The 23,916-nt window shown below is 44.6% G+C and overlaps 1 protein-coding gene across 3 annotated transcripts in view; it reads right to left on the bottom strand.

Moving 5' to 3' along the window:
- ar (androgen receptor) overlaps positions 1-23,916 on the bottom strand; it is a 397,247-nt gene that overhangs the window by 198,653 nt on the left and 174,678 nt on the right. For all 3 annotated transcript variants that reach the window (XM_086000827.1, XM_086000832.1, XM_086000842.1), the window contains exon 2: positions 16,009-16,160. In XM_086000827.1, the coding sequence (XP_085856953.1) occupies positions 16,009-16,160 (152 nt within the window). The remainder of the gene's footprint in view (positions 1-16,008; positions 16,161-23,916) is intronic.

The following is a 23,916-nucleotide window of genomic DNA, read 5'->3' as shown; positions in this document are numbered from 1 at the left end:
AAGATCATGATACAGGGGAATGTAGAAAGTCTGGACTCCTTCGAAAAGGAATTCCCCCAGCTGAAAACTAAGGCAGACACAAATAGGACCAATGGACAGGAGGCAAAAGAGAATCGAACAGAGGATGATGAGAGCCAAGCGGAGGAAGAAGAAGAGAGTCCAGCAGAGACACACACCTCCCTGACCATCTCCACCCCCCCCACACCTCTCAACGCAAACAAACTGCTGAAAGAGAGTCTGTCCAAACTAGAACTCGAATTCAACGAATACAGAGAAACACAGACCAAGAACTGGACGGAGGAACTCAAACAGCTGAAAATGGAAAACGATTCCACCATCCACAATCTGAGAAAGACCGTAGAGGAACAAATAAATAAGATCCAAGAACTCCATACCCAACTAAACAAAATGACGGAGGCCGTAGAAAGGCTCAGCAGGCAACACAAACCTCTTAAGGTCCAAAAAACAACACACACAAGGACACAGAACCCGTCGGATGCCACCCCACACGAGGACACACCGAAAGCCACAAACCCCGCTCCTGCCACACAGCTCACCACAGAAACCCAGCCAACAACCAGCCCTCAGTCGAGTCCTGCCCAGACTACCGCTACCCAGTCCTCACACACAGGGACGCAGAACCCGTCAGATGCCCCCCCACACGAGGACACACCGAAAGCCTCAAACCCCGCTCCTGCCACACAACATATCCCAGAAACCCAGCCAACAACCAGCCATCAGTCGAGTCCTGCCCAGACTACTGCTACCCAGTCTGAAAAACCAGCCCCTCAGGCAGTCCTGCTGACCGACTCCAACGGAAAGTTTCTGGACCCCCAGAGGCTGTTCCCAGGTCATCAAGTCCTGAAAAAATGGTGCAGCAACACAGAACATGCAATGAAGATCCTGAACAAAGAATCCCTTGGAAGCCCCAAATGGCTTGTGATCCACACAGGCACAAACGACCTACGCACCCTACGGGAAGGCACTGCTAGGGCGGTGAGCAGGATGGCGGAAAAGGCCAGCAAGGAATTCCCCGAGGCGCGGATCGTGATCTCCACACTACTGCCCAGAAAGGACACCCCAGCCTATATAATCCACAACACCAACAGGGAGATCGACACGAGATGTTCTGTCTTCCCCAACGTCTACCTGGCCCATCATCCAAACATCAACACAAGGGACCTCTATGACGAAATACATCTACTCAAACAGCGGATGTGGGTCTTTGCAAAAAACCTCATAAACACTGCCAAAAGACGCAGCCCTCCCACCCCCTCTACCATTGGGAGCCGTAACCCAAACAGGACCACCAATGTCCCCCACCCCCCTTTACAAAACCAACAACAGAACCCAAGACCCCCCTCTAGACCACAGACTGTAGACCAAGAACTGAGAAAGATCATGACGATGCTGAACAGCCTGATAGAAAGCCGGAGAAATTATTAATATTGTTATTTATCATTATCATTATTGTTATCTTATCAGTATTATTACTACTATTAGATAGATATATGTGCATGCCTCATGAAATTTATACTAAATCATCATTTAGCATTATAGAAAATAGTGTTTCCACACTCATCCCACAAAATAGGTCCATTTTATTTCGTTTTATTGAACTATATAAATGCGTTCTTTCCACATAAGCTGCTGGAATATCCAGGGCCTCCGCTCCTCAACTTTTGGGATGAAGAGTACAGACCCTGAATTCCTAAAAGCTATAAAAGACATTGATATAATTGTGTTAACAGAAACATGGTGCCAAAAGGACATGCCGACCCACTGTCCCCCAATGTACCATGAAATTATTGTGCCTTCAGTAAAGAACATTAAGACACGCAAGGGCAGAACCTCCGGGGGAATCCTGGTGTGGTATAAAGGAGAACTGAACAAACACATCTCACCGATAAAACAGGGAAAATCACACGTATGGCTAAAATTAGATAAAAATATAGGAATAGAAAAAAACGATGTTTACTTATGTGCGATCTACATACCTCCAATAGAATCGCCATATTTTGAAGAGGAGATATTTGACACTCTCCACATGGAAATCAGCCATTTCCAGGCCCAAGGAAAGGTGCTACTATGTGGGGACCTAAATGCAAGGACAGGATGTGAACCTGACTTCATAGACCCACAGGGCAACAACCATGTGTTTGGCCAGACCCCTCTATATGTCACACCAGCCATCGCAAACCGAAACAACCTCGATTGTGAAATAAATAAAAGCGGCAGGGAGGTAGTGCAACTCTGCCGAGCCTTAGGCCTGTACATAGTTAACGGTAGGTTCAGAGGGGACTCCTTAGGGAGACTCACATATTCCTCAACTCTTGGGTCTAGTGTGGTGGATTATACAATCACTGACCTGGACCCCTGCGATATCAACGCATTCACTGTCAGGCAGCAATCCCCCCTCTCAGACCATAACCAAATAAATGTGTACCTTAAACTTTCTGCCCAAACTACAGACACAAAAAAGGAACCCAGTAAGCTACATAAAATAAACCAGACATACAGATGGGCCCCAGACAGTGGAGATAAATTCATCACAGCACTAAATTCACCTGATCTCACAAGTAAAATTTCAAAATTTAAAGAAAATCTATATGAGATCACCAGAGATGGGGTAAACATGGCCATAGAGGATATAAATATGATCTTTCATGAGGCAGCTGTAAAAGCCGACCTCGTGAAACAGAAGAGGAAGAGTCACAAAAGACAAAATAAAAATAAGAAATGGTTTGACCACGAATGCAAAAATGCCAGAAAAGACCTGAGAAAAATATCAAACCAAAAGCATCGCCAACCAAACAATCCGGACCTACGTACTAGATACAATGAAACCCTCAAAAGATATAAACACACCATTAGGAACAAAACACAAAACTATACCCACAAAATACTAGAAGAAATTGAAAACTCCACCAACCCAAAACAATTCTGGGAAATGTGGAATAACCTGAGTACAACACAATTGCAAGCATTACCAATCCAAGATGGCGACATCTGGAGAACACATTTTGAAAACCTCTACAAAGACATCCCAATAAACGAAACAAACCCAAGTCAACATCAGGTCACAGAAAAACTCCACACATTAGAAGCAACAATCAAAGACAACCAAAACCCTCTAGACTCCCCAATCACATGGAAAGAAATGGCCACAAAAACAAAATCTCTCCACCTAAAGAAAGCCTGTGGCCCAGACAACATCAAAAATGAAATGCTCAAGTTCAGCAATATGGAGATGCAGGGTGCGGTACTCAAATTATTCAACATCATATTACGTTCAGGCTGTTTTCCCGATATCTGGTGCCAAGGACTAATCTCCCCCATATATAAAAGCGGAAACAAATCAGACCCAAATAACTACCGCGGCATCTGTGTCAACAGTTGTCTAGGGAAGTTATTCTGCAGTATTCTAAATAGTAGATTACTTGATTTTCTTAACAAACATAATATCCTCAGAAAAAACCAAATAGGCTTTCTTCCAAAACACCGCACCGCCGACCATATCTATACCCTTCACACCCTCATTGAAAAACATATACACCAAACAAAAAATGGGAAAATATTCGCCTGTTTCATCGACTTCAAGAAAGCCTTTGACTCTATATGGCACGAAGGGCTCTATTATAAACTTCTTCAATGTGGAATAGGGGGCAAAGTCTATGACCTTATTAAATCAATGTATCTGAAAAACAAATGCGGGGTCAAAATTGGAGACAAACGCACCGATTTCTTCACCCAGAGAAGAGGCGTCCGGCAGGGCTGCAATTTGAGCCCGACCCTGTTCAACATATACATAAATGAATTAGCAGACATGCTGGAGCAAAGCGAGTCACCAGGTCTCCGTCTCCTAGATGGAGAAGTGAAATCCCTGTTCTATGCGGACGACCTGGTTCTGCTGTCTCCCACAGAACAGGGATTACAGCAACAACTAGACCTACTCGACAAATACTGCCAAAATTGGGCTCTAACAGTAAATCTAAAGAAAACCAACATCATGATTTTTCAAAAAAGGCCCAGATGTCAGGAAAACAAATACCAGTTTACCCTCAGTGATATCACTATAGGACACACTATGAGCTACACCTACCTTGGTCTAACTATTACAGCATCAGGGAGCTTCAGCATAGCAGTGAATGCACTAAAAGAAAAAGCCCGAAGAGCCCTATATGCAATAAAAAGAAAATTCTACAACATCCAAATCCCAATCAAAATCTGGCTCAAAATATTTGACAGCATAATCCTGCCCATTGCACTGTACGGTAGTGAAGTATGGGGCCCGCTAAATCACCAAAGCTACACTAAATGGGAAAAACATACAATAGAAGCCCTACATGCAGAATTCTGCCGAAGCATCCTTCGCACCCAAAGGAAAACGCCAACAAATGCATGCAGAGCCGAACTAGGCAGATACCCACTGATAATAAACATCCAAAAACGAGCACTAAACTTCCTAAATCACCTCAAATCTAGCTCCCCAGACACCCTTCATTTCAAAGCCTTTCAGACCCAAGAGCTAAACCCAGAAAAGAGTCCCCTGAGTCAGCTGCTACGGAAACTAAGTACTCAGCCGGACCCTGACCAGCCCCAGACCAACACAGCCGCCCAAACACCAATCCGAGTGAACCAAATCATTAAAAAATGCAAAGAAACCTACCTGGAACATTGGAACAAAATAACCGAAAGCCAAAGCAGATTAGAATGTTACCGGGCCCTAAAAAGAGAATATAAACTGGCAGACTACCTCACGACCATCAGAGACACAAAACAGAGACAGACCCTCACCAGGTACAGACTAAGCGACCACCAACTGGAAATTGAAAAAGGCAGATACAAGAAATCCTGGCAGCCTAGAGAGAATAGAATATGCGATCAATGTCTGGCTGGCGAGGTTGAAACAGAAATGCATTTCCTCCTAAAATGCGAAAAATTCAACACATCAAGAAACATATTATTCAACAAGCTAAGCCAAACAACCCCAGATTTCAAGGAATTGGATGATCTGTCAAAATTGAGATTAGTCCTAGGAGAAGGAGACAGACCATACCTTGGGGCCAAATATGTAACAACATGTCACAACCTGAGGACTGTTTAAAATTAAGACTGTTTAAAATTAATATTGAACGTACCAAATGAAGTACAAAGACTGTTTAAAATTAATATTGTTTAAAAGTAATATTGTATGTACCCAACAAATGTCAAATCGATTGACACCTACAGAATGTTGGAAAACTGTACCTTTTTGCTATGTAAGCTTTGGCAATATGGTTCTCTGTAAACTTTCATGCCAATAAAGCATTTTAATTGGAAATTGGAATTGGAATTGGAGAGAGAGAGAGAGAGAGAGAGAGACGGGGCAGAGAGAGAGAGACGGGGCGGGGAGAGAGAGAGATGGGGCGGGGAGAGAGAGAGAGAGAGACACGCGGCGGAGAGAGAGAGAGACACGGGGCGGAGAGAGAGAGAGACGGGGCGGAGAGAGAGAGAGAGAGAGAGAGAGACGGGGCAGAGAGAGAGAGACGGGGCGGGGAGAGAGAGAGACGGGGCGGGGAGAGAGAGAGACGGGGCGGGGAGAGAGAGAGAGACACGCGGCGGAGAGAGAGAGAGACACGGGGCGGAGAGAGAGAGAGACGGGGCGGAGAGAGAGAGAGACGGGGCGGAGAGAGAGAGAGACGGGGCGGAGAGAGAGAGAGACGGGGCGGAGAGAGAGAGAGACGGGGCGGAGAGAGAGAGAGACGGGGCGGAGAGAGAGAGAGACGGGGCGGAGAGAGAGAGAGACGGGGCGGAGAGAGAGAGAGAGAGAGACGGGGCGGAGAGAGTGAGAGAGAGAGACGGGGCGGAGAGAGAGAGAGAGAGAGAGAGAGACGGGGCGGAGAGAGAGAGAGAGAGAGAGAGACGGGGCGGAGAGAGAGAGAGAGAGACGGGGCGGAGAGAGAGAGAGAGAGACGGGGCGGAGAGAGAGAGAGAGACGGGGCGGAGAGAGAGAGAGAGAGAGAGAGAGAGACGCGGCGGAGAGAGAGAGAGACGGGGCGGAGAGAGAGAGAGAGAGAGAGAGAGAGAGAGAGAGAGAGAGAGACGGACGGGGCGGAGAGAGAGAGAGAGAGAGAGACGGGGCGGAGAGAGAGAGAGAGAGACGGGGCGGAGAGAGAGAGAGAGAGACGGGGCGGAGAGAGAGAGAGAGAGAGAGAGAGAGGGAGAGAGAGAGAGGGAGAGAGAGGGAGAGAGAGAGAGGGAGAGAGAGGGAGAGAGAGAGAGGGAGAGAGAGAGAGGGAGAGAGAGAGAGGGAGAGAGAGAGAGGGAGAGAGAGAGACGGGGCGGAGACAGAGAGACAGGGACGGGGAGCAAGGGAGACGGGGACGGGGAGCGAGGGCGAGGGACAGGGGGAGCGAGGGAGAGGGGGAGCGAGGGAGAGGGGGAGCGAGGGAGAGGGGGAGCGAGGGAGAGGGGGAGCGAGGGAGAGGGGGAGCGAGGGAGAGGGGGAGCGAGGGAGAGGGGGAGCGAGGGAGAGGGGGAGCGAGGGAGAGGGGGAGCGAGGGAGAGGGGGAGCGGGGGGGTGGACAGGGACAGAGAGAGAGAGAGACAGGGACAGAGAGAGCAAGACAGGGACAGAGAGAGGCAGAGAGAAGGGCGAGGTTCCAGGCGGGCGCGTGTAGTCCATTCCCGGGGATTGAGTGGCGGCCGCACTTTGGAACAACACATATGGAGGCACAGCACATGTACAATGGCCGCTGGAAGGAGGTTAAAGCAAACAATTTTTAGGCCCGCAGTGAAACTTTTTTTTTTTTTTTTAAATTCAGAAATTTGTTTAAAGCCGGAAAAAAATATGGACATGTAATGTTGAATGTTGCTGGTTCAAGAAGACAATGGGGGAAAAATTCTGTATCGCCCATTTGGGGTGCTAATATCGGCCGGGTGCAAAAAATCTACATGTGCTAGAAATTTGAAACAAAAACAAACTGCTGGATCAGCATCTATGAAAATAAATACATTTTTTGGGGCCAGAGTTCTTTAGAACTAGGGGTTGAATAAAGCACCTCAGTTAGTAAAAACACAAGATATCCAAATACTTAAGAGATACTGGTTAAATAAACTTACTTTCTTAAATTTGGTACGCTGTCTTTGCTCCACTCTCTCACAAATACACCACCTACTAGCCCTCCATCTTTCATCGGCTAATCCCGCCTCTGCCTGCACTTCATTCGTCTAATTATTTACAATGTAGATGTAGCTCAATTTCCCCATGCTTTGATTGGTCAATTCCGCCAATCATCAGTCACCCCAGTTTGACGACATGGTGGGCGGCGCCTCCAGCACGTCACGACCAAGGTTGTTGAAACATCAGTCGCACCTGCGCTAACTAATTATAATATACTGTTTTTGGATGCAACTAATGGGGGTGAAATTTTAAATTTCTTTTCCTAAATCTGTAGGTCAGAGTTCTTGTTTATTGCCTGAAGCTATTTTACATTTAAGCACTAAACATTTTATTCGGGGACTGGTTTCCAGAACCGGGAGGTGATAAGAGAGCTTTGTACACTGCTGGAGAATAAGTTTATGCAACAATCAATGGCAAAACTTGTAGTGTCCCTGTGTTGATAAAGACACTGAAGACAGGAGTTGGTTCATAGGTATTTACTAAGCAAAGTCTGGGGCGGGGGGTTCTAACGGATATACACAATATACAGGCTTATATAGCCCGAGTGGCAATTACCGGCATTACAGCACACCTGGGGCTCTTAAAGGCACATACACTACAATTCCTCCCCTTTTATCTAACCAGTACATCATATTTTAAGTAATTATTAATTACATGTTATAAGCAAAATAATATACATTGCTGTAGTTAATTAATTATAAGTCAGTCTCTCAGGAGGCTTCCTGACTCGGTCCGGATAACGCCTCGGGGGTGTAGTAGTTTCTGGTGGTGTAGTAGGTTCTTCTGGCAAGGCTGATTCGGCTTGAATGCCAGTGTCGGGTTCATCGGGTTCCAGTATCACCGGATCGGAGGTAGATATGGGTATCTCTACTTCATCGTTAGATGTATAGTTGTGGTGTAGGTTGTCCCTTTTCGGATGACTTTATGATTTGGTCAGCATGGCGCCTTATTATGCTTTCTCCAATGTCCACGGTATACATCAGTGGTCCTAGTCGTGTGCAGATAGTTCCAGGCTGCCATTTCTCGGTACGGTAGTCCCGGGCTAAAACTTGTTGACCTATCTGGAAGGTTCTAGTTGGCCTTTCATTCATGCCTTGAAACTGCCGGTTCTCCACGTCCCTTCTGATGTTGGGCTTGACCAAATCCAGCCGGCATCTTAGGTTTCTACTGAAGAACATCATGGCGGGAGTTTGGTTGGTAACCATATGTGTTGCATTCCTGTATGCGAATAAGAAGTTATCCACCTTGTGCTGAAGTTTTATGTCTTCATTACCCATGGCCTTTATGGCCTTCTTGAAGGTCTGGACAAACCTTTCAGCCAATCCATTGGTGGCGGGATGTTATGGGGCGGACGTGTAGTGCTTAACCCCATTGTTTTTTAAGAACTTTCTGATTTCTTCGGACACCAATTGCGGTCCATTATCAGAACATATCTGTTCCGGCAGCCCATTCCTGGCAAATATGGTCCTTAATACTGTGATGGTTTTTTCCGTGGTGGTGGAGGACATTTTTATTACCTCCGGCCACTTGGAGTGTGCATCAACCGCGATTAAGAACATCGAGTCCATAAATGGACCAGCAAAGTCGATGTGCACCCTTTGCCAGGGAGATGAGGGCCACTCCCATGGATGTAGAGAGGCTTGTGGTGGAGCATTTTGGACCTTCTGGCATCCTAGGCAGCTCTTGGTAATTTCTTCGATGTCTCCATCGATACCTGGCCACCATACAAACGCCCTAGCTAGGTTCTTCATTTTCACTCCACCCAGATGCCCCTCGTGAAGCTCCTTTAGCACTTTATCCTGGAGTTTGGGTGGAATTACCACTCTGGATCCACACATCAAGGTTCCTCGGCACACTGACAGCTGTTCTCTTCTTTGCGAGAATGCTGGCAACAGTGGTTTGCCATGTGCTGGCCATCCCTTCACTGTTAAATCGTAGACCCGAGAGAGAGTCAGGTCATTTCTCGTCTCCCTTTCAATGGCAGAATTTGTTACTGGTAGACATTCCACTATGGTAGAGTGGAACATCTCTACTGGGTCTACTGTAGGTGCCTCTTCTACCGTTGGCAACGGTAGGCGCGATAAACCGTCAGCATTCCCATGCTGTTTTGATCCTTTGTATTCTATGTTGTATTGGTGTGCCCCTAGAAAAAGGGACCACCTCTATAGCCTTTGCGCTGTCATAATGGGAACACCTTTTTTAGGGTTGAATATGGAGATGAGGGGTTGATGGTCAGTCAACAAGGTAAATTTTTGTCCGTGTAGGTAATGGTTGAATTTCTTCACTCCCCATACCAGGCTGAGTGCTTCCCTGTCGATTTGGGCATAGTTACGCTCAGCTGAGTTTAATGAGCGTGACGCAAAAGCTATCGGCCGTTCTGAGCCATCAGGGAATTTATGGGATAATACTGCTCCTATGCCGTAAGGGGATGCCTCGCACGCCAGTCTGATTGGCAGTGATGGGTTGTAATGAGCCAAAACTTCTTCGGATGTGATTAAGTCTTTGCATTTATGGAAGGCACGTTTACAGTCTTCGTTCCATTTCCAAATCACTCCTGTTTGTAGAAGTTCATTAAGAGGGTGTAGAAGAGTTGATAAGTTCGGTAAAAATTTATGATAGTAATTTATTAATCCCAGGAACGACCTTAATTGTGAAACATTTTCAGGTGCTGGGGCTTTTATGACCGCTTCAATTTTTTCAGGTGACTTATGCAACCCTTCATTATTAATTATGTGGCCACAATATATCTGATTTTGGAAAAATTCGCACTTGGGGCGATTCGCTCGTAGGTCCCGTTCTTTCAGCCTAGTGAGCACCTGCTCCAAATTGGCAAGGTGCTCGTTGTCGTTTTCTCCTGTTACAAGGATGTCGTCTAGGTAGCATTGAGTCCCCGGAATCCCTTGCAGGACTTGCTCCATAGCTCTTTGCCAGATAGCTGGAGCTGATGCTACTCCAAAAACCAGTCGATTGTACTGGTACAGGCCTTTGTGTGTGTTGATCGTGAGATACTTTTTAGAGGCCTCCTCAACCTCCATCTGTAGATATGCCTGTGCCAAGTCAATTTTGGTAAAACGTTTCCCTCCGGATAGTGAGGCGAAAATATCTTCTATCCTCAGAAGAGGATACTGTACTGTGTGAAGGACCGGATTTACAGTCACCTTGAAGTCTCCACAGATGCGAATTTTTCTCTGTTCTTCAGATTTATCGTTATTCAATGCTTTTTTCATGACTGGAACGATGGGTGTTGCCCACTCGCTCCAATCTATTTTGGATAATACGCCTGCTTTTTCCAAATTCTCCAGCTCTGCCTCGACTGCTGGACGTATTGCGTATGGCACCGGTCTTGCCTTAAAAAATTTGGGAATTGCTGCATCTTCCACTTTTATTGAAGCGGTGATGCCTTTCAAGGTTCCTAGTTTCTCTTGAAACACTTCTTTGGCGTTGGCCAAGATGTCTTTTAATCGTTCAGGTATGATGTCATCATTGTTTTTTTTCTTACTGGTCACCGTCAGTGCCTGAATGGAGTGCCAGTCTAAACGTATCTTTCTGATCCATTCACGTCCCAACAACGGTGGACCATCATCTTGTAGAATGTATAAATACAACTTTTGTATTTCCTTGCCGTTGTATACAACAGGCACCTTTATTTTTCCTTTGGGGTATACTTTCTGCCCCGTATATGTTTTTAAAATAATGGATGTGTCTTTTAGAGGTATATGCGAAAATAGCCTCTCGTAATCCCGTCGATTTATTACGGTTAGAGCTGATCCTGTATCTCGCTCCATTTTAACTGGGGACCCTGCTATCGTGAGGGTAACCCAAATGGTTTGGTAATCCTCTTTGGCAAGTACATTATGTAATTTGAGACAGCTTAGTCTCTTGTTTTTGAAGTCGCTATCGCTCTTCTGGTCTTCGGAGCTACTGTCCGTCATCATTTGTACCTTCCTGTATTTTTCTTTATTGATTTTTTTTTTTCTGTCTGTGGATTTATTTTGTCCAGATCGGCATACCTGTGCAATGTGTCCAATCTTTCCGCATTGCCTGCATGCTTTGTCCTTGAACCAGCAGTCCCTCTGGTTATGGGTGGATCTGACGCAGCGATAACATCTTTCGAAACCCTGTGTCATTTCATGGGTGCCGAAGTCCTGTGTCTTTTGTTGTATCTCTGCAGCTCCTCTTGCTGCTGCTTCGTATGATACAGCCATACTGAAAGCTTTGTCCACTGTTAAATCTTTTTCAGAAAGCAGCCTTTTTTGTGTTCCTTCACTTAAGAGACCGCAAACGAATTTGTCTCGAAGATAATCTGATAGTCCTGCCCCGAATTGGCAGTACTTTGATAGATTTCTTAATTCGGTTAGGTAATCAGCGTTACTTTCATTCTTGTGTTGATTTCTCTTGAAGAACTTGAATCGTTCCGCTATCAGCAGCGGTGTTGGGTTTAAGTGCTCCTGCAGGGTATCAACAATTTCTTTAAAATTCTTGTCCTTTGGTTTGGCTGGAGTGATTAAATTTCGTAACAGCCCGTATGCCTTTGCGCCCATTAAGTTCAGAAGTACTGAAGCTTTTTTTCATCTTCTATTCCATTTGCAGTGCAATATACCTCTACTCTTTCCACGTATGTGATCCAATCCTCTATTTCGCTATCAAAAGCATCAATATTGCCAGATTTAGGCATTTCAGAAAAGATATGGCGCTTCCCGCGCTTTTTTTCTTTTCTGCAGCAAAGATATGGCACTTCCCGCGCTTTTCCCGCCGCTGCTGCCGATGACAACGCTGTTTACTGCGGTTTCCGTTATTTTTTTATTTACTGTTGGAGACTCGTTCCCGCCGGAGTTTCTCTTCAGGTCTGAACGCTGACCTGCTTGCCGCGCCGGCCGTCTCCCGAGTGCTCCCTCCCAGTCCGTTATTGCTTGCCTCCGATTTCGCTGCCTGTCTCAGCTGTAGAGCCAGCCGCTGGAGCCCCAGCCTGACGCCCAGGAAGGATTAGCGCAGTACCTGCCACCAGCTTGGCCAGCTGGTGAAACCACAGCTTCTCTCACTTCCTTGAGTCTTCTGGACGCCCGAGGAATCGATGTCCTTGAGGTGCTGCCGAATTGCAGGTAAGTCCGTTTCCACTTCGTCGCCACTGTAGTGTCCGTGTGTTGATAAAGACACTGAAGACAGGAGTTGGTTCATAGGTATTTACTAAGCAAAGTCTGGGGGGGGGGGGGGGGGGTTCTAACGGATATACACACAATATACAGGCTTATATAGCCCGAGTGGCAATTACCGGCATTACAGCACACCTGGGGCTCTTAAAGGCACATACACTACAAAACTGACCCTCCCTGAAGCAATAAATGTCACCACTGCTTGGAATAACCCAATGCAAAGTAGTTCAAAGCTGACACAGGTAATGTTCAAACTTGCAGTGCATACATTTCCTGCAGTGCAACAGTGACTACACTTCAAATCATTGACTGTAAAGCGCTTTGGGATGTCCTGAGGACATGAAAGGAGCTATATAAATGCAAGTCTGCCTCCTTTGAGATCAAGGGTACTTCTGGCACTCAGCTCTGTCTTTTTCTCACCTTTGCCCCCTCCCCAACATAATTGGCTTCGAAATACATTAAAAATCGTACATCTGCACACACTTCCCATCAACTTTTTCCATTAAAAATGTCTATGTTTGCATTTATAATGGGCGGTCTATGGAAACTTGTCACGCTGTAGTTACATCCTTCTACCAATGTAATTAAATCGGCATAGCCTGGTCCAATAATCCCACGGCCTCCAAGACCGCTTCATCTGAAAACTAAACTTGCTCTTGTCTCCCCCTCTGCAACATCACAGGTGGTCAACTAGTGTAGCTAATAGCCTTGAAATTTGTGGGGCCCATCCTGTCAGAACAAATATGGCAGAGTGGAACCCCTATCTGCACTAGCATGAAGACATCGACTTGATCCCAAATCCTGGCGTCTTTTGCATGACTGGGGCAGGTTCATTCTGCCTGTAAAGATGCTTCAGTGGTGCCAACCTCAATAACGCCTGCCAGAAGGCAGATCGACCCAGGGCCACTCCACCTCCACTCCTCAAGCCTTTCCGGCCAAAGAAAAAAATACCCAATCTTTGCTCCCAGCAGAGCCTTTGCCCCTGCCACCTAAGGTTATCAATCCACTCTGTGATTAAATATCCTACTCTAATAAAGACATGGGACCTTTCTAAAGGCCTCAGCGGAGCTCTCTAGGAACACTGGGATATATACCCTTACAATAAAAATACCAGACAAATTCTTAACCCTTCACCTTAACTCTTCGTCTAGGTTTATCACCAAGTTTATGCCTAGGAGTGTATGATGCGCAAATTGGGCTCGCCATACTGTCTTACATCAACCAGTTTAGATTATAGCAGCATTTACACTACCAACCTCCCGTCCGATACACACAAGCAACTGAGTGAATTAATTAATCCTTTTGCCAAATCGAAGACGTAGTCTGACACGTTATACATTAGCAAATATTTATTACCCTCAGAAACATAATTAGCAGTAATTACCCTTAAACACGGAGTATGAAAATAAGGAGTACATCAGAGTTTTTTAAATTCATACTCAGGACTGCAGGCAAGACTGCATTATTGCCCCTCCCTAGTTGCCCTGAAATGGTGCTCATGAACCTTCTCATTGAAAGCAGTTTTGATATGGCTTGCTAGGCCATTTCAAAGAACAGACTCCAGTGGGACTGGAGTCACACATCGGCCAGACCGGGTAAGGACAGCAGGTTTACATTCCTAAAAACATTCGTGAATCAGCTGGGATTTTACAACAATCCAACAGCTTCATGGTCACCTTTGCTGAATGCCTTCAGAAAATCTGTTACATTGGGGGAATTTTAACCCCAAAAAATGAGCGGGTTTGGGTCGGCCAGAAAACAAAGAAAATTTTATTTGAATCAGGTTCTGAAGGAAACCCGTTCTTCCGGGTTTCCCGACTTCAATCCAGCCCTCCTACTCCCTCCCCGCCTCCGAGTAAAAAATCCAGCTCATTATGTCCACTGGGTCTGTTTAATTACTAACTACTGTGGGAGTACCTTCACCACACGGACTGCAGCGGTTCAAGGCAGCAGCTCACCACCACATTCTCAAGGGCAACTAGGGATGGGCAATAAATGCTGGCCTTGCCAGCGACGCCCACATCCCATGAAGGAATAAAAACATTTTTCAAAAAAATTCTGTTCTCCACTCCAAGAATTCCGATAGATTTCTGATGCATGAAAAAATATGCTGACTTTCCCTACACTTTTTAGATGAAGATTAAATACTGTAGAGATTTTCTCCACTGTAGATCTCCTGTGGGAGATCTGATTTATATTATTGCACTATTACTATATACATGAAAAATCAATATCTCAGAGTGCTTAGAAGGCAGTACATTAAAAAAAAAATGATAAACCATTAGTGAAGACTACAGCCTTGATACTATTTCAGGGAATCCACCATATTTCAAAATACCACTAAATGTCGAGTGACGTTGCTCACAATAAGATGATGCACTGCTTTGCAAGGTCAGAAATATTCTATGATATGGAATACATATCCTAAAATGTGGTTTTGAGCCCCTTTAAGGCTACAAAGTGTAACTGATAAGTTAATTCTGGCTTGAGCACACTCCATGTTAATTGTTGGAGATCAGTACCCTGGTACGTTTATGGCAAGATCAATTAAGCAGATATAGACATTTTGGCTCCAGTATGTTGTATTCCTGCAGCGTTCCTCTGTAGATTCCAAATGCATCCTTTATTTTTATATTTATTTTTCAGTGCGACAACAATTTGCAATAGACAATGTGTGATTGACAGGAAGTGCACACATGCATAAAGTTTTTTTAAAGCACAGGAAACTCTTGTTTAAACGGCACCTAAATATCCGGAATTCTCTATTAACCGGCAAAATGCTCACTCCGAAAACAACACCTCAATAACCGGCAATGTTGCTGAGTCCGAGTCTCCCGCGGTGGCCGAGTTAGTCAGTGGGGGTAGTTCTCCAAACTGCCACTACTCGGCTTCTTGGCGCTGTCGGAAGTCGGAACACCTCAATACCCCTGTAACAGGAGTCTGACTCTCCCGCGCTGCCGGTAGTCTCTTCTGATCTGCCATTTTACAGGGGTACTGTGTGTCTCCCACGCTGCTGGTAGTCATTGCATTGCATTACCCTCAACTGGCAGTACTGTACTTAATCAAGCATCTTCCACCATCCATTTAACACATTATGTAGGTGAGTACCCAATTACTGTATACTGCACATTTCTTGATTTTTTTAAATTTTTCTTTGTTAAAAATAGCCTCGGTAGATAACCCTCTCCGTCATCCGGAATTTTTGATCAACCGGCAACATCCCGGTCCCGTATACCAAAGAGTTTCCTGTATAAAGACATCTATTATAAAGTTCACTGGCAGCTTTGCTTAATACAAAAGAATAACGGCTATCATCAGTGCAGGTATCAAAAACCTGTGATTTCCATGTGGTTGATACGTGATGAAATCCAGAAGATAGATTTTAAATTGTGAAATAATGACAAAGTTATAGTGAAATAATTTGCATTTGAGTAACAGAAAATAAAATGGACAAGACTCTAGGGACAGTTTCAATCTCAGTTACATATACACAAACTTTTGACATAAATCATCTTCTATGCTAAATAGTTAACTCAGATAAAAACTATGCGTGCGCACACAAAAAATCAGGGAGTCACGGAGCTATGAAATTTAATATCAAATCAGCAGTAGCCATTCTACTCAGTGAACACCAATCTGGATAATCTGACTTGCCACTATCAAATAAGTATATAAATAATTTGGTGTCTGTACCTTCAGCTGCTCTCTTGAAGAACACTTTGCAACTGCCACAGGTGAGTGCTCCATAATGACATCCTGATGCCTCATCTCCACAAATGAGACAGGTTTTCTGAGGTTGAAAAAAGTAGTCCATCTGGAGACCAAGATTCCTTGTATTATCCAATCTTAAATGAAAACAAAGAACATGTAAGTCTAAGAATGTCTACTTTGCAGATTTATATTATCAGAATAAGTCAGAATGATCAGAAACATTGCTTTACATTAACTGAATTGTGAAGTTCAATTTTAGATTGTTTCTGGGATTTTTAAAAAAAATCAGTGCTTTGGTGTTTGCATTCTGTAATTTTATCTTTTTCATTAAAATATCAAACCAGGGCCTGGAGAATTGCACTGTTTTATTCATTTACCATAAGACATCTAATCAGCTAAAGTATGTATGAGGAATTGGAAAGAAAGAGTCGGTGCTGTGTTTTGAATTTTCAAACATTTTTCTACACATGATTTATATTGAAGTGCTGCTTAAGTGAAAGTGATTCAAACGTGAATTTGACGAATGGTCATCGACCGGAAATGTTAACTTTGTTTCTCTCCCCACAGATGCTGCCTGACCTGGTGAGTATTTCCAGCATTTTCTGTTTTTATTTCAGATTTCCAGCATCCGCAGTATTTTCTTTTTGAATTTTTGAATTTATAAAGGTTCAGCCTTATAAATCCCATTCTGAAGTTGCTGGGACACAGAGTGTATTGGTATGTTAATGATCTCATCTGCGAGGTAATGAGAAACCAATTAAACTGCCCACCCATGACGATCTGGGACAATAAGAGGTTTGTTATTTCGTTTCTGATGCTCCAGCAGGCATTTACACTTGAGATTCGGGGAAACTGAAGTCATGCATGCACAGCATGAGGAAGTCTGCTCGAGCTTCCACCTGCCGGGGTGGTAGTCGGTTTAACTTGCAGGTCGACTGACCAACTGGTCTACTGAGCACCCCCCATCTCCAGTGAGTGCTGCAAACAAAAGCAGAATGCAACAACAACAACAACGTGTACCTATACAGCACCTTTAATGTAGTAAAACGTCTCAAGTCACTTCACAGGAGCAATTATCAAGCAAAATTTGACATCGAGTCACAGAAAGAGATATTAGAACAGCTTGGTCAAAGAGGTAGGTTTTAAGGAGCATCCCAAAGGAGAGTGAGGTAGGAGAGGCGGAGAGGTTTAGGGAGGGAATTCCAGAGCTTAGGGCCTAGGCAGCTGATGGCACAGCCACCAATTGAGGGATGAAGGAAATTGGGGATGTGCAAGAGGCCAGAATTGGAGGAGCACAGTGAACTCTGAGGGCTGGCTACAGAGATAGAGTGGGGTGAACCCATGGAGGGATTTGAAAACAAGGATGAGAATTTTAAAATCAAGGCGTTTCCAGACCAGGAGCCAAGGTAGATCAGCGAGCACAGGGGTAATGGGTGAACGGGACATAGTGTGAGTTAGGACACGGGAAGCAGGGTTTTGGATGATTTTACGAAGGGTGCAAGGTGGGAGGCCAGCCAAGACACCATTGGAATAGTCAAGTCTAGAGGTAATAAAGGCGTGCATGAGGATTTCAGCAGCAGATAAACTGATGCGGTTGATGTTACGGAGGTGGAAGCAGGCGATCTTGGTAACGGAGACAATATGGGGGCAGAAGCTCAGCTCAGGGTCAAATCGGACGCCAAGGTTGCGAACAGTCTGGTTTAATCTCGGAGAGGGATCGAGTCCCTAGGGACCAGGGTTTGTGGCGGTTAACTGGAGGAAATTTCTGCTCATTCAATACTGATAAGCAGTATGACAAATCAGAGGCAGTGGAGGGGGGCAAGAGAGGTCGTGGTGAAGTAGAGATGGGTGTCGAGATATTTAGGTGTCCTCGTACAGGAAACACAGAAAGTTAGCATGCAGGTACAGCAAGCAATTAGGAAGGCAAATGCCATGTTGGCCTTTATTGCAAGGGGGTTGGAGTACAAGACTAAGGAAGTCTTACTGCAATTGTACAGGGCTTTGGTGAGACCATACCTGGAGTACTGTGCACAATTTTGGTCTCCTTATCGGAGAAAGGACATACATGTCTTAGAGGCGGTGCAACGAAGGTTCACTAGATTGATCCCTGGGATGAGAGGGTTGTCCTATGAGGAGAGATTGAGTAAATTGGGCCTAAACTCTCTCGAGTTTAGAAGAATGAGAGGTGATCGCATTGAAACATATAAGATTCTGAGGGGGATTGACAGGGTAGATGTTGAGAGGTTGTTTCCCCTGTTTGGAGAGTCTAGAACTAGGGGGCACAGTCTCAGGATAAGGATTCGGCCATTTAAGACTGAGATGTCGGATGATGTCGCCGAGGGACGGCATTTAAATGAGAAATAGGAGGGGGCTAAGGATAGGTAGTTGGGGGACTCCAGAGGTAATGGTAAGGGAGCAGGAAGAGAAGCCATTGCAGGTGATCCTCTGGCCACCACTGGATAGATAGGAATGGAACCAGGTGAGGGCAGTCCGACCCAGCTAGACAACGGAGGAGAGGTGTTGGAGGAGGATGGTGTGGTCAACTGTGTCAAAGGCTGCAAACAGGTCAAGAAGGATGAAGAGGGATAGTTTACCACGGTCACAGTCACATAGGATGTCATTTGTGACTTTGATTAGGGCTGTTTCAGTGCTGTGGCAGGGTCGGAAACCTGATTGAAGGCATTTAAACATGGAGTTGTGGGGAAGATGGGCACAGACTTGGGATGTGACAATACATTCAAGGAATTTGGAGAGGAAAGGGATGTTGGAGACAAGGTGGTAATTTGCAAGGACAGGGGGTGAAGGGTGGGTTTTTTGAGGAAGGGGATGATGATGGCAGATTTCAAGGGGAGGGGACAGTAACTGAGGAGAGGGAACCATTAACAGTATCAGCTAACATGGGGTCCAAAAAGGGAAGTTGGATGGTCAGCGGTTTGGTGGGAATAGGGTCGAAGGAGCAGGAGGCAGGTCTAATGGACAAGATGAGTTCGGAGAAGGCATAACAGGAGATAGGGGAGAAACTAGAGAAAGATGCGAGTTCAGGGCTAGGGCAGGGTGGAACCTTAGGGGAAGTTTGGCTTGGTGGGTTAGGGGAAGGGAGGAAAGTGGCAGAGGCAGCTGAACGGATGGTCTCAATCTTAATGACAAAGAAGTCCATGAGCTCCTCGCACTTGTTGTTTGGTGGAGGGGGCAGGAAAGAGGGGTCAAAGAAGACGGTTTGGATACACATATAATACATAGGTTCAGGGTCATTTCCACAGAATTACATAGAAATTACAACATAAAACAGGCCATGAAACGTGTCTACTTTTCCCATTGTAATTTTTTTTACCCACATTTCTCGTCCAATTTTGTTATGTCAACTATCACTGATCATGATGTAATTATAGGATCTGCCAATAGGTGGCACTGTATTTTTTTCCCTCCATAAACCACTCAAAATGCTAAATACAATTTCCAATGCCCAAAATAATATTTTAAACAAAATAATAGAAACAATACATATTTCACAACGTGGTTACATTTACTCATTGAATTATCTTTTGTCTCTTTTAATATCGTCACTGAAACCTGTCTCAAAGGCCTGTGCTTTGATGGGATATTTTTTTTTTAACCTCAAAACAGCTGGAGAACTTTTAATCACATGTGCAGATTGCAGAATTCTCCAGCATGCAATCTTTGCATCAATAGTTGAAAGGTAAAAGGATGTGTCCCCTCACTTTTTATTTTATTATTGTGCACTTTTGCTGGCAACTAAAGTCCTGTTTTCCCCACCATCATCAAACCTATGCCTTGAATTACTCTGTGGGTTAACAGCAGAAGAATACTTAGTGCATCATCTGGAATTCCTCTATTTTAGCAGTGCCATTAAATGGGGCAATGCCTCTGCTAAAACAAGAGAAGAAATTCAGTTCATTAGTATTCCACAGTGCAATTTCAGGACCCTATTGATTCAGAGAAGTAAGTAAAGGTGATCATATGCAGCTATGACTTTATATTTATTCAAAATGAACTAAGTCAGTGATGTGAACATTGACAGAATTATTTCAATGTTAGAGAATGCAGGATCAAGGTACTGGAAACTGAGCTTTCCAGTACTGTTAGAACAGTTGAGTTTGGTTTCTGCATTCAGAGCAGGAAACTGAGAAATTCAGGTGAACTGCTGTGCAATTAATTTGTCCCTTGCATCTCTCACTGCAAGGCCTGGTACTACCTCTTCTCCCTGTGCTTCAGCTCACCCTCGGCCAGCTGACCTTCGTCAGATGACTCTGATGGAAAGAAATTTATGGCGGTGGTCATCTTCACAGCCACTGGCATGACACAGCATCCTGGCATAGCAGATGTGGTCGCCGCTGGCAAGGTCAGCATTTATTGCTCATCCATAAGTTTGCACAAGTCACCAACAATCTGCCTTGATATTCGCAGCTTCCTCATGCACTAATCTTCAGACATGTTGAAAAAGGTGACTGATGGCTTGTATGCTATGTTGGGAGTGTAAGGCCTTCTACCACCAGGCCACCTCATCTACTGTACTCTCTGAGGCCACCCTGCTGCTGCATGCCACGATATCTGCTGCAGCTGCTCTTCGTCCTCCTCTTCCTGCATTCAGTACAAGGCAGCAAGAGCAACACATTATAAACTTTAGCAGCTTCTTCACTGTCAGCAAACTATACAGATTACCAGAAAATAGCAATATTGAAGGTCACAAGTAACTCCAATTACAGCAACCTCACCAGCACACGCATGCCAATGATCTAAGTGGCTGTAAGTGCTTAGCTGTTTAAATCCTGCAGCCTGCTGCATCTGCCACCAATCTCACTAGGTATTAGTGGGCTGGCCAATGGGAAGGGTCTCTGCATTTCAGCATCAAAATGGCATTGGGGTCCTATTACACGACAGGACCCCAATTTGCCTGCAATTCGTAGTGGGAGCCTTTGCCGACTTTGAAGTGTGCACTGGAAAAATTGGCAGTGGGTGAGAAATAAGCGGAAACAAAACAGTGAGTTCGCTCTCCCGATTTTTAGCGCTTATAGTTCTCCGATTTTTAGCACTCACACTCCCCATTCCCACCCACAGGCAGGGGTTTAAAATTCTCCCCGTCTCTTACACATTTTTTCTTTCTCTTTTTATGTGTCTCTCTTTCTAAAAGTTCCTCTTGCATTTCCTTTTTTTCCCCCCACTGTCCTTAATTTGTAAATATGGCCCCTTTAGGTAGATGGGTCCTACTTGGGTCCAATTTGTCTAAACCTTTCATAATTTTAAACACTACTATTATATCCCCTCTCAGCCTTCTCTCTTCTAGAGAGAGAAGACCAGGATAGTCACTTCCCTCATTCGTTATTCCCTTAAAATCTGGGATCAGCCGTGTAGTTCTTTCTCTGTACCCCCTCCAATAACTGAATATTGTTTTTGAAATAGGGAGACCAAAACTGCACACAGTACTCCAGATGTGGTCTCGCCAGGGCCAAATACAGTTTTAAAATAACCTTTCTGGATTTATATGTTATACTGTGGCGGAGCCACTAAGGGACTCCAATCAATTGTATATAATTCCCTTTAATAATATGTTGGCTGCAGCCTGAGTCTGTATCTTTGTTTTCACTGTTTACATGTACAGAGCACGATCACTTTAATAGCGCGGGCAAACGTGATGACGTCACGCCGTTCATCACGTGATCCCCCACCGGCAGGAAAAACGTGATGACGTCAGCCACGGGACCGCCCTGGCAGTCCTCATGGAGCCTCCGAACTGAGTAGACCTATATTCGATGTTCTCCTGTAGTTATCCGTTAAACTCTGTTAGTTTTCATTAAACCTCATTTATGTGATCGCCTGAGTGGACCTCAGGTCTTTTGGATAGGAACTAGACATTCCTACAATATCCCTTGTTATGCATCCCACCATTCGGTTTGCCTTTTTAACAGTCTGGGACCATTGTGCTGATGGTTTAGTGGCCTGTCCATTAAAACCCCAAGATCTCTCCTGTTCTGATGCCTCAAGTACATTCCCATTTAGCACATGAGCCACATCAACCTTTCCTCTGCTATATCTCATAACCTCAAATTTTCCTGAAACTCCATCTGCCATTTTTCTACCCACTGATTGAACTGGTCAAGATCCTTGTGAATATATGCATATTGATATTCATAATTTGCTACTGTTCCCAATTTGATATGGTCTTCGAATTTGAATGCTTTGGACACAATTCCTTCCTCTAAATGATTTATAAAAATTATAAACAGCGGCCCTAACACTGAAGCTTATATGACTCTACTGGTAACTGGCTGCTAACCAGATACCTGCCCATGCACTGATACTTTTTTTTATTCATTCATGGGATGTGGGCGTCGCTGGCAAAGCCAGCATTTATTGCCCATCCCTAATTGCCCTTGAGAAGGTGGTGGTGAGCCGCCTTCTTGAACTGCTGCAGTCCGTGTGGTGAAGGTACTCCCACAGTGCTGTTAGGGAGGGAGTTTGACCCAGCGACGATGAAGGAACGGCGATATACTTCCAAGACAATCTATCCAATATGTCCTGTCTTTGATTTTAAAACTTTTCAGTCTACATTCATCTTTGAACTATAGCCACAAATCTGGCATTGCTAACGTCATTTCTTTTGCGAACGCTGTTGAAAAATGGTTAAGTATTTCTCTATCTTCAGACACCATTAAATCCATATTTACAATTCACTCACACATAATGAATGACTCCATATTTATAGTCCATTACAGTTACTTAATTATTCTTTATTTACAATCTGTCACATTTCAGTAATAAATTATTCCATATTTATACAGGAAAACTTGATTTACCGGCACCTAAAGAACCGGAAATCTCTGTTAACCGGCAAAATTCAGGAGTAGGTTCAGGTAAGTTTTACTTCATATTAGTGGCCGTTCCTGGATCTGTGGCTGTGTAACCGGGGTTCCTGCACCTGTTGCTAAGCAACAGGGATGCCTGGATTTGTGGCCGTGTACGGGGCTCTCATACCTTTTACTATACCTCTCTGTAATCCGGGCTTTTTGATAAACCGGCACCACACCGGTCCCGTCGGTGCCGGATAAAAAAAAAGAGTTTCCTGTAGTTTGTCAGTTAGATAATGAAGTATTCCATATTTACAGTCCACTCTCAGGCCTTCAAGATGTTTTTTTCTCTCTACTTTTTATTTCTGTTAGTAGCCCTGTTGCTTTTTTGTAGTTGGGAAGCTGTTTTTCTTTTTTGGGTCGGTTGTATGTGGCTTTTTATTTGTTCTGGTAGTGGGTGGTGGGAGAAGAGCCTTTTTGTGATGCTGGTGAGCAGTGGGAAGTGGCAGTAAGAAAAAAAGGAAAATGGGAGAGGAGCAGCAACTGGAGGTGGTACAGTTGTTTTAAATATTGGAGTGGGGTCCTGGAGAGAGAATAGGGTGTTGGTTGACTCAAAATGATGCTATCACCAACATGAGAAGTATGCTAGGGGCTGTAGGCATTATAGGTGGCAATGCTAGGGACAGACCAGAACAGGAACAGATATGAAGGAAGAAAAATAATTTTAAATAAGCAAGAGATATAAAGCTAGATTAGCTACCTGGTAGGTACTCTTTCCCTCTCCATATTGTAGAAGTAGCCAGCTTGATCAGTTCTAGGCATGTATAAAAACGTTGTCATGACAATGCAGCTAAGAAGTCCTGCATACCATTTCCAACCATGGCACTGCATAAAAACCAAGTCCTGCACCATTTCACTAGTTCTCTTTTACCCAAAGCTAAACTGAAACTAACTAACCACTTAACACGAACACACAAGAACTATACCTCTGGAAGGCCTGTTGGAATGGATAGATGGAATTATGATGTGAAGAGGATGCATATTACTCAAAGACTGAAGTCGATGGAAGTGAAAATTGGGAGAGATA

Source organism: Somniosus microcephalus, chromosome 1 (assembly GCF_052327205.1).
Source record: "Somniosus microcephalus isolate GS21.2 chromosome 1, FLI_Smic_1.0, whole genome shotgun sequence".
In the NCBI taxonomy this organism is placed as follows: Eukaryota; Metazoa; Chordata; class Chondrichthyes; order Squaliformes; family Somniosidae; genus Somniosus; species Somniosus microcephalus.
Note: the sequence above shows the minus strand (reverse complement) of the source record. Positions and strands in the feature narration are given on the sequence as shown.